The 16,280-nt window shown below is 42.2% G+C and overlaps 1 protein-coding gene across 1 annotated transcript in view; it reads left to right on the top strand.

Moving 5' to 3' along the window:
- The first annotated feature begins 1,292 nt into the window (after window positions 1-1,292).
- LOC118790167 (SH3 and cysteine-rich domain-containing protein 2-like) overlaps window positions 1,293-16,280 on the top strand; it is a 30,760-nt gene continuing 15,772 nt past the window's right edge. The window contains exon 1 of the mRNA XM_036547029.1: window positions 1,293-1,626. Within this exon, the coding sequence (XP_036402922.1) occupies window positions 1,537-1,626 (90 nt within the window). The 5' untranslated portion in view covers window positions 1,293-1,536. The remainder of the gene's footprint in view (window positions 1,627-16,280) is intronic.

Raw genomic sequence — 16,280 nt, 5'->3', positions numbered from 1 at the left:
CTTATAAAAATAATTGTTTTGAACGTAGAGATGTATCCCGTATAAAGTTCGGTACATCCGGATCATGTTTGTGTTTAAAATGCCTCACTCTTCCCCTGAGTTCGATTCAATAGCTTCTATACTTAGCGCAACATTGAGTCATTTGGTGCATATTTAAAGCACCCCTTGGAGCGGGGGATGCGATTACGTACGAAACAGAGTTCTGTTCATAGGGCCTGTGATGGTAATGCTATCCAATCATTTCTCTCGGAAGATCCTCGCGACTGCAAACTGCATAGGGAATTGTTTCCCTCACAAGGAAGGTTAGAAAAGAAATTGGCCTCTGGTGGCAGGGTGGTAATTACATAAAATTGGCATCACTAAATGTAACTTGCCGCACAGCTGAGCATAGAGAAATATGGGTGCTGTCCAGATCTGTGGTGCTGAAACGGCGGAGTACTTGGAAACATATTTGTATACCAGGACAGGATTGTAGCAATAATGTGAGAATATGCCTAGAGTGACTTCCGCGTGGAAGGATTTGTACAATGTGTCAGTCGGGTTACCAAAAATGCCTAATACAACTTTCAAGTTAACGTAGTTTCGCCATTATATAACTATGTATTATATACCACATACGTGGGATAATTTAGGGTACGATATTGCCATTGGTATTTTTACAGAATCAAGATCAAGAAACAACAAACCCATTACAAACCTGATACATTTGTTTTAGTCCACCTTAAATTCGAACCAAAACACATACCTGAGCCTTTGCCCCGCCTCTTAGTTTTTACGTCTTCCAGCCTAAGCCAGTCTTCGCTTTGAACTACGTCACTACTTACGTCCCAGAGGGAGCCCGATCCAATCAGGCATTCGGGGAGTACAATGAGGCATAGCCAGGCGTTAGGTTAAATCAAACACGTTGTAAAGGCGCGCAAGTGATAGCAGATCCGCTACACGAGTACTTCAGTGAAGTCCCTGACTAGGAGCTACAGACGCAATCGAGGCATCTGGCAATTACGAATATTTGTTGACTTCAGTTTGCCAGTATTACCTCAGAAACGAAGATTGTCATGTAACGGAGTCTTTTGGGTTTAGAAAACCAAAACATCACAATTTATATTAACTTTTTTTTAAAGGAGAGTCGTTTCCGTTTTCTGTTTGCCATAGTCGATATTCGGATTATAGTAATCTTCAGTGGCGGCGTGTGCTCGTGAACAAAAAGTGACTGCTTTGCAAATAGTGATGCTTGTGTTTAAAGACGACTGAATCAGTTGCATTGCATAGCTTTTTTTCAGGAATATCCTGAATTAAAACCTCATTTTAGTCTCCATTCATACAGCGTAATTGTTGACAGTTTGGGCAACAGGATTTTGGTTGATGTAGCATGATTTGTGTACAAACGGATTGTGAAGAATGAAGCTGTTGGAGTAGATTCGTAGACGTTACGATGCCGAGTGCAAATAGAGTGGGAATACAACGACAGCGTTTAGCTTTGACCATCGACCCCAGCTTGCACCAGTGAAATCACAGTTCATCCCGTTAAAATTGAAGATGACGGAAAACAACGAAAAGGAGAATGAGCCGCAGAACCGGGACTTCCAGCGGTCGCCGGGAACTGTGTCCGTTCAGCCTGAGTCTAAGGTAAGAGGGGACCTACACACTCTATTTGCCCTCACCTGATCCGCTAGCGCTCTGTAACTGTAGCTGTACAGTACAGAAAATTAATACATTAACACAGTAATATGACGTGTTTCCAAAAATGTTCGTTTAACATTATAAAGAGAGTTGTCATTATTTCAGTGTGGCTACACAATATAGCAGTATACTCTGCCGACGTTAAATTAATGTATTAAAAAGGAATTAATTAATAAATTAATTTCCGCAAAGTGTGATTTCGCTGGACTAGTAACAGCAAAAGTGAGCAGATATAGAGCCATGGATCGTATGAGGTCATCGTCACTCTTCATTAGTAGCTGTCCATGTGATTTTTACCCAGTTGCATTGTGTTCCATTATACCGGTTCTTGGCATTGCGGAAAATTTCAATTTTAGGCGTGTGCGGGGAGCTGTGTAGAAACCACGAGTGACCAGACGCACGGACGCAGTGAATTGCGTAAATAACTGGAAGCAAGCTTAGCCTAACTTACAAGTTTTCAGACAAGGTGGTGTCATTGATTATGGCTCCAGCAAGCCTCTGAAGAAATTAGTTTGAACAGATAACAGGAGCTCCTGCATGAAACAATGCAGTCTACTGAGTTGTCTTCTGTTATTGAGAATACCCACTTTCACAAAATACCCTTTTTGAACTTCTGTGTGCACCAGAATTAAATCTACATTTATTTATTTATCCCATCAATCCAAACGGTCAATATCAGAAGAAAAATGTTTTTTTGTATCATTCAAATCAAATAGCCTGCCTCGTCTTTTGAAACGTAAGCGCTTCGACAGTCAAGTCCCCACACAATAATAGCGAGCCATTTCACAACCCCGTGAAAAATTTGCGTCAGAACACAAGGTGAAGAGTGTAGCATGATGAAACAGCGCCCGGCATTGCGAACAGTTATCCGTTAGACATCCTGATTGTAATGCTACATGTTCGATGCTGCAGAATATCTTACATACTTTCAAAGTAAAATGTGTCATTTGTAATCTAGAGTAATGGTTTAAATGCACGTGCAACGAATTATCTGTTACCGTTGACGGGATTTATGCAATACCTATCCGTTGTGTGGTAAGGGTTCAACAGGATGGGTGTGAGGAGTGGCATGTGTGGTTGGCATTGAATGTGGGTTTTTCGAATTAATGAGAGAGGGTCCTACCTAAAGCATTGATATAAAGTTTCTGGTAAGGGGCTTTAAGGAAGTGGGTTTTACTCATGAGGTTGTCGGTTCTGCCTTTGAGCCATAACTATTAAATTAAGTGCTTAACCACAGTTGATATTCACCTGTGTAAACTGACCATAAAAATGTAACTACGGCTGGATGAGAATTTCCCCTCGGTTTCTAAAGAGAAGATAAGAGAAAATAACGTTTTCGTTTGTAACCGATGTCCTTAAATTGATGGATATCGCATATCAGACAGATCAATCACAAATACGTTAACGTCCAGAAATATATAGCCAATGGTTGATCATACAGTTAAAATTCAAGGCAGAAAAGCGTTATAGACAGAAATGCCTTTGGTTTTTCTTGACCTTTTTTCGAAATTTTCTTATCCCCAAACTGATTTTCTCGCTGCACTGTAGCAAGGGGAATAGTGGAAGCCCCCCTTTGAATCAACTTGTGCGATTGATATTGCTATTCAGATGAATTTTGATTAATAACACGCCTCCATCAGTTCAGATGAAAATGAAAAATTGGAGGAATTGCAAGAATTTACATGTTATCGTCGATACGCATGCAGTCTTTTTTTCAGTAAAGCACAATCTGCTACTGCGTTTCAGTTACTCTTTGTCTCATTGGACCCATAACGCTACTGAAGCACAATCGCTGACAATTAAGAGTGGCTAAATGTGTCCATGATACTAATTGGCATGTTGCCAAGTCTGCACACTTACGTCATCATTCACGTTGGCCATGTGGTAAGGAACAACAGAGAGTAGGCTATATATTTTGCACGTGTATTTAATAATAGGCATTTTGATCGTAACAAATCCCAGTGTTTTTAACATTTTTTTTATTGTCAGTAAAAGATGTACCAAAAGATGTGATACTTCAGCAGCTCTATCTATTTGGTGGCCGTCTGACGTCATGCGGGTTTGAGTAATACCTTTTTCATCCTGCGTGAGAGGGACTGCAAGCACAAACATTTATGTAAGAGCAGTGTGTATGTGTTTATCCCACCCGGTTCCTTTCAAGAAGCAGAGAACCGCAGGACCTTTAGATGATGGGCTGATACAGAGTGAAGTTCAGTGCAAGAAGCTGTTTAATACATGAGGTTCAGGGCTTCACTTCTCATTAGCCTCTCCACAAAACCTTGTGCGGCACTCAGCTTATTGTATAAAGCTTTTATTTAGCAGAGCAAATGGCATTTGGCTGTTTCCATTGAGCAGAGACATGTTGAAAGTCTGAAGTAGGCTGGACAGTTGTGCGTTTGGGAGGGCTCAGAGGTTCAGTGACAGCTTAGTACAAAGTTGGTCCAAGCATGGCTGTTCCACACAGTGCTTTGTTGTATTCTAAGCAGGGTCATCTCTGCAGCTGATTAATCACCAGAATCTGTCAACAACAGACAATAACAAATAAATTACAGGATTTTATTGGGCTGATTGGAAGTTTTCAAGTTGAGTATCTTGTGTTAAAAAGAATTACACTCTTGGGGTGGTAGGAGGACAAGAAGAGTTTAAGTGGTGTAGTCAGGGAGGGAAGGATGCACTCAGTGATTAACTTTATTCAACAGAGATCATTTTGAGATAAATAAGATCACATCCAGTGGACTATGTGGCTTTTTTCCAGAGTAGAAATACCTTCTGTCAACAAAGATCATCATCTGGTATGTACTGATAATCACAAAAAAAGACAGCGGTGCTCACTTAGAACACCAGAACACTGAACTGAGCTTCCTTGTTTCAAAAATTTAACATTATGCCCCATTAAAAAATCCCCTGTACTCACTGTGCCTGTAGCTGCAGAGTTCAGAGGAGACAAACAGTACCCTGAGGTAGTGGCTGTGGCCGTGCAAAGAGGTTTACCTCTTTGCATAAAATTGTTGTGGAAAGGATTAGGGCTGGGGTAAGAGGTCATGGTTTAGGTCTTGGGACAAAATCTACCCAGAGCCAACCATCCAACACACCATCTTCAAGGCCTGCACTGACTGGCTGTTGTCCATTGGTCCATTGAAGGTTCATTCTTTAACATAGACTCTATTTGTCCATTGCTTGCCAGTTATGGCCAACTTTTTGATGATGAATTTACTTTCAGTTTGTTCAGTTGTATACAGCTATGCAGAATGAAATTGCATATTTTGACTGTTTTTCTTTTTGTAGAGGAGTAGTTACAATCTGTGTGATCCTTTATTGGTCTTTTTACAAAAAATGATTATGAGCACTACTACTTTGGATTGTATCCCCAGGTGAATGCAACACGTGTATTCTCTTTTTGGCTGAAGAACAGATTGGCTAAAGAACAGGCAGTGGACACTGCATTCATATATATATAAATGTCGACGTGTTACATTTTGCAGTTGGGCAGGTGAAAATAGCACTACTTGTCATTTTAGATTTATTAGGAAGGGCTATGATGCAGTACAGGCTTGAATGCTTCCACATTTGGGTGACTCTCAGAAGGATTAGACAGGTATGCTTGCAGCAGATGTCACCACAGCAGCTGTCCTGCTTGCAATTTGCATGTGAACCGTGTAATTTTTAAAAATTACCAGGACCACCAAAATGACCAAAACGGTAGGGACGGGTTGTCGGCACTTCACATGTAGTGCCAAGCATGGTATAACGGAACCCTGGCCACACCCGGGTTTCCAGAATCATAGGTTGCATTATTCCCCTTATCAAAAGCATTCATTGCATGACACATTATGAGCTTTCTGAGCAGATTGACCATAGAAGAGGGGAGAAAGATTTCTGTTGAGTTCTTCTGTGATAATATGACATTGATATGTTTTAGATTTTCACATAGGCCAAGTGTGGCAAGTGTTTTTGCCATTTTTTTGTATGATATGAATAGTTTTGTCAATATTAGAACTGTTATTTCTAATTATTCAAGGCATCTTCTTCAAAATGAACATTAATGTTGGCTTGGATTAGCTGGTGAAGATTCAGTAGTTTGTAGTGAAGAGTATATATGTATATATATGTCGTGAGATGACAGAAAGCAGTGGTAGGGCAGAGAATAATGCTACCTTGGATAGGCTCCAGAGGTTCTCCAAATTACAGAGTTCATCCAAATCAGCATTGTTGTTTTTTTCAAGTATTGATCCCCCCCTCAGCACATCAGACTCAAGGTGATTTCTTGATTTGTTGCTCCGCCGCGGTTTTAAAACGCAGTGCTCCTTGGCTAAAAACGGAGCAGCAAAGCAACACACTGCTCTGACACTACTCTTATTTTAGCTTCGTCCCAGCATTCCAGCATTCAAGCACAGCGGTGCCCAAGCCTGCCGCAGCAGAGCTGAAATCTTCTTATCTTTCCCCAGGTGAAAAGTTTATGAATGTTACGGCTATGGATCAATTAGGAAATTCACTGGCTCAGAAGGGGAATCCTCTTATTGACACTGAACTGAGATGATCCATTAAAAGCATGATACGGCTCTAATTTAATATCAGCCCATTGATTGAAAAAAAAAATACATAAAAGACACGGGAGAATCTCATTTGATACAGAGCTTTTAAAATCAGATGTGGAAGCAGCGCATTCGAGATTTCTTAGCGGAATATAGATGAGGTGCTTGTGTCTTTGATTTTGTCTGTGCGCGTGAATCTAATTTGTGTATGGTAATCACTGGCTCTGATAGGATCTTGCGAGCTTGCAGACTACACAGACGGCCCTCTGTGCACATTGCCCTGTGAAGCTACTGCGACAGGAGAAATGCTGAAATGAAAAGAGACCCTGCGCATCCAAAGCTATCCCTGTAAATACAATGACAGCCTTAATGTTTGATTCAGTTTAGGATTTTTTTTTTCCCCCTCAGAGGTGGCAGGTATCCAAAATCTGCCTCATGTGTGGTAGTGTTGTGGACGGGATGGTGATTAGTTGTCTGGATTGTCCTGATTTACTTGTTCCATTTGACTGATTGGAAAGAGAAACATGAGCTGTAGCGCATGGGCTGCCTGGCTGTTCCAAAAGCTGCATGATATTGCGCCAGCCCACGTGCCCCACAGGCAGATGAAAAGAGACCCGGTAAGTGTGTGTGTGTGTGTGTGTGTGTGTGTGTGTGTGTGTGTGCATGTATATGCGTGTGTGCATGTGCACATGTTTGCTTGTGTATGTGTGTGTGTGTATGTGCGTGTGTGTGTGTGTGTGTGTGTGTGTGTGTGAGTGTGTGTTTGGGGAGTAGATTGGCAGCCGAGATTGGCAGGCTGGCTTTACTGCATCTGAGCCCTGTAGTTTTTTTTAATTTAATTGAATATTTGTTGGTTATCATCTAAATTAAAAGAGAAGATTTCCAGCAGCAATTTTCTCAATGTAGAGAACCAGGGTTAACACTTACTGTAGCACACCATGTGTGATCTCCTCCTGCTCTGGCTGAATCAGAACAGGAGGTCCACAAACCTAAGGATGGACCCAAAGAGAAAGAAGGCGCTCAGCCTTCTTGAACAGATGAAACAGTTACTTGTCTTTTAAATGAGGACCTGTAGGAATGGCACTGCAAGAGCTCAGCTGTCTCCACTTAAGAGGCTGATGCTCATCAAGGCTACTCAAAATGGTGGCTGCTGAAAGAAGGACTCAATCAGTCTTTTTATTTTACATGTAAACCCACCGTTACTTTGCTCTGACATTATATTTTTTGATTGTGTTTGACGATTCTGTGTGATTGTAATTGTAATGAATGCATTTCTTTTTGTTTTAATCTGAGTTACATTCAGTACTCATCCACCACAAAACACTTGTACACAGCTGGGGAAACCTCACTCATTAAAGTATTGAACCTCCAACACAAAATCCTTGATTTATTCAAATGGACAGATATGAACACATTTTAAACAAATTCGTTGTCAAGCCACACTTGCAATTTAATTATGTATAATTTTGTTGCTGCCAACTTGCACGAGAACAAACTTGAATTTCAGTATGGCAGAAGGAGATCTGAAACACCCATCAGAGTTGTATCCAAAACGTTGTCAACAAGCTGTAGCATAATCACTTCCGCTCCTTCTGTTTCCACAGTCCGATAATTTTAAAAGGAAATTTCACATGGTCAAATGTAGTTAGCAAGGGCTCACATAAACCTGTGAAATTCACAGGCACAGTTCAGTTGCACTTGATTAAGCATCGATATAAAGGGGTGTAGGGAGGGTCAGTGACGCAGCTGGAATGGAAATTGAAAGAAAACACAAGCAACCATTTTGAACAGCACCATGCCAGCATGGTACAGGCTTGAATGTTCCCAGTTAGAACTGTATAACAGGAGGCGGGACTGCTAGTAAGCAGCATTCATTATAGTTGACAGTCTGTCAGTAGGACTGCACAGAGAAAAGATTCCTTTGATGTGCTTTGAAATTTCTTTGTTGTCACAACAGTCAGAACGTGTATTTGCATTAATATGTTTGTACGAAAGCGCGCAATTACGGTAATGTACAGTAGCACCCGTGTCAGAAAGGCACAAAATGCGTTGAGTACAGATCCCGTGCATAAATGCAGTAGCCCTTTCATGGACACTGAGAATGTCTGTTAGGGAAACTGGCCTATGACTCTGAACCTTTTGCTCTCTAGCTTTGTGAAGGCACACTCGGGGATCAGGGATCTCTCCAGCACCTGTGGAGACTGGCCCGGCTCCCAACAGATTTATTTAATCCCGGTTGTGATGCCTGGGGCCTCCAGCATGTGTGGAGAGAATCTCTCCCCATTGAACACAGTCATGAGGGCTTCATTAACTGCCAGGGGCCAAGGCTGTCATCAAGGAAGACAGATACAATAAGGAGAGCTGTCTGAGAGGTGTTTCTGCCTGTAAGAAATGGTTACTATTCTGGGTGGCCATGTCCAGAGAGTGTAATGCAAGCTGTAATGTGTAATCTGGAGCTGTCACTATTCATTTTTAAACAGAATTTGTTGTTCTTTACTGATACTGTTGGGGGGGGGCTTTTTAAATAACATGAATAAGAAAAGATTTTTTTGCATGAACTGGAGATGATCACTTTCCAGCTGTGTGTTCAACCAATGAAGGAATCAACTTACTATTGACATGGAGTATGGGAATTAAGAAAAGTGATCAGACCAGAAATGGGAGAGTAATTTTGAGTTGTACTGCTAAGATATACTTGATGTGTCACAGGCCTAAGCGAAACTGTTCTGTCCAGGATGCATGCATAAATCACTTAATGGACATATTTATTTATGCATTTATGTTGTTATGGCATTGTTTGAATAGATCTACTGAACTGCATACCAGACCGTTCTGCTTAAACACCAGGAGGATGAATGAACTGATGTGAGAAAGAGTACATTAAGGGACTACCTAGCACATTCGCTGGTCAAGAGTTCTTAGCACAGCATAATCCAGGGCTTGATTTTCAGCATGGAACCACCGCAATTGCTCACATTATAAAGCACATGGTCTTTAATGGCAACATTGTATATTATGTATTTATATATTTCACTGTAGATTTTGGAAATACAGGGCTTATTATTAAAGTAATTCATTGGATACATCAATATTTTAAGGAGAGACCATTCCCTGACAGCATGTCGCTTATCAAAAATAAACAGCGCATTACGTCTGTAACTCAGTTCTTTATCTGCAAACCAAGCAGTACACCCCTAGATGGGATCATTTAATCAGCACAACCGTTCAATGCAGCTATTAGGGAGCTCTTTACCCTCGCAAGCAGCTGGCAAAAGCTAATTCATTACAGTACGAGTCAATAAAAATAACACTTTTCCAATGTGTCTCCTATACCTTTCCTTACCCTTTCCTACGGTAGCTGTTTTCAAAGAAAATGAAAAAGCCATTGCTGGGTTGGGCTGAGCTGTGTTTAGGAGGTAATGTGGCCTCTGCAAAATCTAATTATTATGTAGCTGAAGCCAGGCTACTGTAAACAAGACATTAATTTCTCTTGTAATATTACTATGATAATGAAAATTTTGACTGACATTGTTGTCACCTCATGTATTCCCAATTAGCAATCTGTTTTCTCTTTGACCTGTCCATGAGAGCCTACATGAGGAATAACAATAACTAACCAGGACTTCCCTTTAGGCATTTTTCCTAAGCAGGTGGAAGTTTCAAACGTGGTGTTTACGGACTTATTTTGCAATGGGGTGGTGGCCAAAAGATCAAATAATTTCATATCATGCTAATATTAATATTTAAAAAAAACATTGTACAAGATCTTCAGGTCATTTCCATATGAAAAATAATCATTGTTGTATGACAGTATGCATCATGCATTAAAGCTACAGACTGTTTTTTCATCACATCCTAAAAAAACAGACTCCTTAAAATTGTTAATTATACCTGGGGGTCAGAGCATTGAATTTTATGCATGTCAACATTTATAATGTGAAATGATTGTCTCTCCTGGTGGTAAATGCTAAATGCTTCTGAAGTGCCATCTCAGATTGAAATGTCCCAAGAAACTGATTATTTGATTGGTACGGAAGGTTGAAGTGCATGCTGGTGTGGCTTGATTTTTTTTTTTTTGCTTAAAACTAAAAGGAGTGCACCACAGGTTAGAGAAAACTCTTGCAGACCATTCCTTCTTTAGGCAAAAGGTGTTAAGCAGCAAGCAGTGGATTTTAGCAGTGCTGCTGGCTGAAAGAGCGCCAGCATGGGGCAGCACAGTCTCCCAGTCAAGTTCCAGTCAAACCAGAAGGCACAGCAATACCTAGACTGGGACAGCAAAGTGAGTTGCTCGGTCTGCCATCTCTGTACAGCTGGGGAATTCGCTTGTCAGTGTTCCAAAACCTCCACGTTAATTAGCCATGCAAGTGGAGTCACAATGCCGCTTTGAAAAGGAGGTGTGAAGAAGAACAGAGTGAAATCTAAATTTAGGTATTCTCTAAACAATGACAATAGGCCAAATTTGATGATCATTGCAGAGCTCCCATCTCCAAAACTGAGACTTATGATTTCAGTGGGGCAGCAAATAAAGCTGCAAAACAAAGGAGAAAACCTAAACCTAAACCTAAACGGTTTGGACAGACAGGTTCAAGTTACATTAACATTTATCCAAATTGGTTTGGCTGTGATTGTGGCTATACATTGCTTTCTCATGCAGACTGCAGACTGTAATGATTCTTTTTAACAGAACAGGAGCAGCAGACTTGATGAGTGAGAAGTTTAGATGTTAATTAACAAATGCAATGCGTTGTTATTTTTTGTCTTAATTTTTTGAATGCATGAAATGTGTCCATGCAGCACTTACACACCACGTACTTACTTGCACTTGTGTTTTGCCTTTTTAAAAAACACTGCACTCACCCGATTTGCAGAAACAGTAGTAAATTGAAATAGAAAAAAATGAAACAAGCCCTAACTGTTAAACCCCTATATCAAACCCTAAGTGTTCTGACAAATCTCAGGACACACAGGGACAAGTTTACCAAAGGATTGCAGTGCACATTTTTGCAATTAAGCGCTGTTTCCTGGGGACAGCTTCACCATGCACCTTTGTCCTCACATAGATATACAATCTTTCATATTATTCATATGTATAACTGGGATATATAAAGTGCTATAACTAGGAGGGGGATTTGTAAATGGTGCCCATTAAGTATTCCTTTAAAGTTACTAAAGTTGATTTTATGTGCAAGCCTAATATTTATGCAGAGCTCTGAAAAGCAGATCTCAGCCCTTTCTGTTTACAGTGCTGCACATGGATATTTCATGTGTCACGTGAACAGTTTTTTTTCTAACAGTAGAGCAATGTTGGTTTTCTCATATGTCCTCTAGTAAAATGCTGTCCGTTGCATACTGTAAAATTTGTGCCTTTAACTGTGACAGTGGGATGTGTAGGTATAGTTATGTACATGCAGCCTTGATGCATTTGGAAATGCGCTTGAGCTTACCTTTGAATATTGTGAATTTTCGTTGGCAAATCCAATTTGTGATAGCAGAGATGTATTCCTCATTTAGTGCAGGCTCCACCAAAGACAAATTCAAAATAAACTTTAATTTTAATTTATTGTTCTCAAATCACATCTTTTTGACAGCGCTTAATTTATAATTTCTCCGTGCCCATAAAGCAACTCAGATACTTTAGCCAGATTTTAAAGCAGCTTCACTGATACAATGGCAATGACAGTCCTTACAGCAGAGGAGAAATAAGATGACAGGTTGGAGAGGGAGAAGCAGACAGAGAGAAGAGTTGGAGGAAGGGGAAGTGTGGATATCAGATGATAAGATGTAACAAAATGCGCAGATAATGATGGATTGAGACATTTGTGGAGAGATTAATAGAACTGGATAAATCTGTGAGGCACCACTGAAGAGATATGATCTTTGTTATCAGCATCTGAGCAGTGCTGTGTTTCAGGGTTGCTGTAGTACCCATAACCATGTTGTGTTCAGGCTGCTGTGCTGCATTTTCAGAGACAGACAGGGGATGTAACTGAAAGCTGTCAGTCTGTGGACATAGCGACTCATCCCGACGGTTGGAAGAGGATGTGGAAATATAATGAGTGGCTGATGGCAGCCATGATACAACTCCATCTGAAAGACCAGTTGTTTCTCCACCCATTTCCACAGGCTCTGGGATAATCTGTCATGCCTTTAAGTTGGGCCCTTGGGTAGGAGGCACTCCTAGACGAGACGATGAAAACCCCATTCAGAGCTCATTTCCCCACTCCGTCCCCTGGGCGCGATGTGGCTTCACACTCAAAGATAGAATCAGTTTCCCCCCCCCTGCAGTGCAGTTCACCTGTCTCCCTGCACCTCTTTGGGGTGACAGAACTAACCACTGGTGGGGGGGGGGGGGGAGTGAGGGGGAAGCGTAGCGATAGAGCCTACCCATTGACAGAACTGCAGCCCTCACTCAAAAGGTGCAGCTGCAGCCACACTGCTGGCGCTCCAGTGTCCAGTGTATCTTGCCGCTCCCAAATTTCTCCGTTCTCCTCTAATTAAATTATTGATTTTCTTTCTTCAAGGATAATTACTGTGCTGCTCTGTCTCCCGTTCTCCCTCTCACAGAGATGCGCGTGTTTGGAGACTGGGCAGCAATGGCAGGCTAAGAGGCTGGCAGGTACGAGGTGATAAGCAGGCGGGCAGATGTGACAGGAAGGGACAGATCCAGCAAGCAGCTATTTGGCACTGGCTGCCGTCATTAGCGCTGCTCTGTCACTGGCCTCAGTTCTTGCCTCTGCGTCTGAGGTCCCCGCTGGGAACCTTTTTTACAGGCATGCATATATAATGTGCAGTGCCAAGGCAATAAAGTGACATAAAAAAACACTTGACAACAGCACCGTCTGCCTCGCTCCCTCCCATGTTAATGATCGCTCCTGTCTGATTGGTCTCTCCCAGCAGGCCTGTCCTCAGATAGGCCCAGTCTTACTCCTCTTTGATTGGTTACCTGTACCTATCCATGGGTCATTACGTACGTTTTGACGCTGCTCGCTCAATAAGGATCTCGTTCCCTACATTTCACTGTCCGTTTTTTTCTCCTTTGATCCCTCTTGCACCGTCTCCCTGTTCTCCCTGAGTAGTTATCTTCATTTACATAAACTACCATCCAAGAAAAAAGGTTGAATGGGGTGGCAAATGGCTTCAGGACTCATTATGTGGAGGGTATGTGTATGTGTGCGCGTGTGTGCGCGTGTGTGCGCGCGTGTGTGTGTGTGTGTGTGTGTGTATGTGATTGTCTGCACACGAAGGCCCTGTGGTCCTGTCAGAGGCATTGAGCTCATCGCTGACCTATAAATCAAATTCCTGTCCGTACCAAGAACAGATGGGGTGGGTCAGCACATGCCTACAGCGGACTTCTGTTTCCTCACAGAAGAAATGAAATCAGTGACTTTGTCACTGTTTGTGACATTCTTGAAGATCATTTGGAGTGACTTCTTCAGCAGAATGTTGACCTAGGGCTTGACCATACCTCAGTACATGAAGATGAATGTATGTGTGTGTGTGTGTGTGTGTGTGTTGGGGAGAGGGTTGATTTTACTCTTCTGTTGTACTGAAAGAATCACACTATGAAGGAATTAGGCAGTTCTACAACCGCACTGTTTTCTACAGGCTTCACTGCTGGATTTATATAGCATATAAATTCACAGGGTTCTGTTTGATCTGAAGGGCCATTTGCTATAATGATAATATTGTGATTACCTTATTGTAAGTGACAGTGACTATAGAGTGAGTCACTGTGAAAGAGTGGTGGGGGGGGTGCCATTTATCAAAGCCTTGAGAGACGAGACAGCTCTGAATCACACATACAGTACCATGTAAAGTGACTAGTGACATAGGGAGACAGGAGCCTGGGGTTTCAAAAAAAGCATATGAGTAAACACAATGTGGTGATTACCGAGAAACGTGCCTCTGCCATATTTTCTTCACTGCATGCCCCTATGAGCAACATACAGCAGTGAGTGTAAGAGAAAGAGTGCTGGTGAGAGAGGTATCAGTCTCATTCAGGCACAAAAAGGCTCTGTTGCAATATGAAAAATTAAGCATAGGGTAGACATCAAAGTGAAGGAACATCAGAACCCCCAGATTTTGGAGCAGAATGGTTCAGGTATGGAACAGCAAAGAGATAGGGGGAAGAAAGCAGGATAAGGGAGGGGGGTAGGGTATTGGGAAAGTGTGGTCATGGTCTGCTGCCTGCAGAGACCCGTAAACTGACCGTGATAGAGCCGCACTTGTCTACTGGCTGCACACATCTAGGCACTAGGGCAGGGGGATTTGTGTTGCAGGCAAACACAGAGTTCAGGCTCTGATTTCAGACCAGCAGTGAGATACCAGCAGAGCCCTCTGCTCATATCTGTTGATCTGTTTTGCACACATCCTTATCCAGGGGAACTTCTGCAACATACATTTTTACACATCACCCATTTTAAATATTTGCGTCATGGCCATGCTGTTGTCCATGCAGTGTGTGTGTGTGTGTGTGTGCAGTTCATTTTTGAGTCGCTCACTGAAGCATAACACTCATGGTTACGGCTGAAGTGAATATACAATTTACCCTCTTGACTGTGCATATAAATCAGTGTTACCTTTACGTCGATGTGAAGAGTAAAATAAAATAGAGAAAGAGTCGAAGTGTAGGGACTGAAGGGCACAGAAGTGATAGAGGCCGCTCTGGCACGTGGGCCTTTCATAGCCGCATCATGGAGGAAGAGGCTCCGCTGCTCTCACTGCCGCGCACCTTAACTCGACACTCCGCTGCAGAAACATATTGCGCGAATGCTCCCACCTTAATCATTAATTTATCTACGCATCTCGCCGAGTTATTTTTAGCCACCTGCCTAGCATCTCCTGCTCCTCATCTTTGAACAGTGAGAGAACAAGGCCACAGCGTCTGGTGCGGTCCTCCTGTCTGCCAGCAAGAGAGAAGCTGCTAGTTGTCTTTTTTTTTATCTTATTTTTTCAAAGTCGAGTGGAAGGAACAGCGTGATGCTTCCTGCCAATCTCTCCGGCGTTAATTGACGTTGGTTGTTCGGCAAGGGAGCAGGTCCTTAATAAAAGCCCCGGTCCCTGAGGGAGAAACGGCAGGGGATCGCCGCAGTATAACTGAGGGTACACACACCTCCAGGAGCTGCGAATCGTGATCAGACAGAGAACAGAATATCACATTTTGGGAGCTGCCACTCCCACTGCACACCCACCCTCTGCCCTGAATAAGAATGATGGTGACGGTTCGACTTTGACAAGGTGCCGTTTTATCAGTCCGTGTAGCTGGAGGCTGCCACAAAAGTACCCATCGTTGGGGAATTGAGCTTTTTGCAGCGACTTGACCTGTCAGCACTATGCGGAGCAATCGGTGTCTTAGAAGGTTATACTCCACAAACACCTGCATATGCATATGTATACGACGCTGATGAAATGGAGATCATTGACCTGGGGAATTATGCAGAGAATTCGCTCTGAAATTAATCATTCATTTATGGCCTTGAGAAACAGCAGGGTTCCACTCAGTGCACACCGAAGGCTTAACAGTTTTTTCCCCCTTTGTACCGTTACACATGCAGCTTATTAAAATGGCACAATTATGCAAGCCCTTCACTTGGCACAAAATTCCAGCCCCATGCTTTCGTTTATTCTGAGTGATTTGCATTGCACAAACGCAACAATTTACCTGATGAATGTGACCGCGCATTTCCGCTCATTGATGTCTCTAATTTCATCTCTAAGTCTCTGTGCGGACACAGTCAGAGAATGCCCACGGCAGCCATGGACTGATCTCGGACGCAGTGAAGCTCTCAAATCCAAAACATTCACAGATAATAATACATGTATATGAATGTGCAGTGTAACATTTGCCTATTTGTAGTGAATAATGCAAATCCCATAGGCCAGAGGTCAAAGGCATTTTGCTTTAGCGTTTCAGTTCTTCATTTGGTATGTGGACACCAAAAAGAATCATTTGGTAGAATTCAAATTGCCTTGGTCCCTGATAATTCATGAGCTCCCTAAGGCCTTTTCAAAACAAATTTAGCCCATTTTTATTCTAGCATAGGAGCATAATGCACAAATCAGTTCTGG

Source organism: Megalops cyprinoides, chromosome 1, assembly GCF_013368585.1.
Source record: "Megalops cyprinoides isolate fMegCyp1 chromosome 1, fMegCyp1.pri, whole genome shotgun sequence".
NCBI lineage: Eukaryota > Metazoa > Chordata > Actinopteri > Elopiformes > Megalopidae > Megalops > Megalops cyprinoides.
The sequence above is the reverse complement of the archived record's forward strand: the minus strand, read 5'-3'. Positions and strand labels throughout refer to the sequence as shown.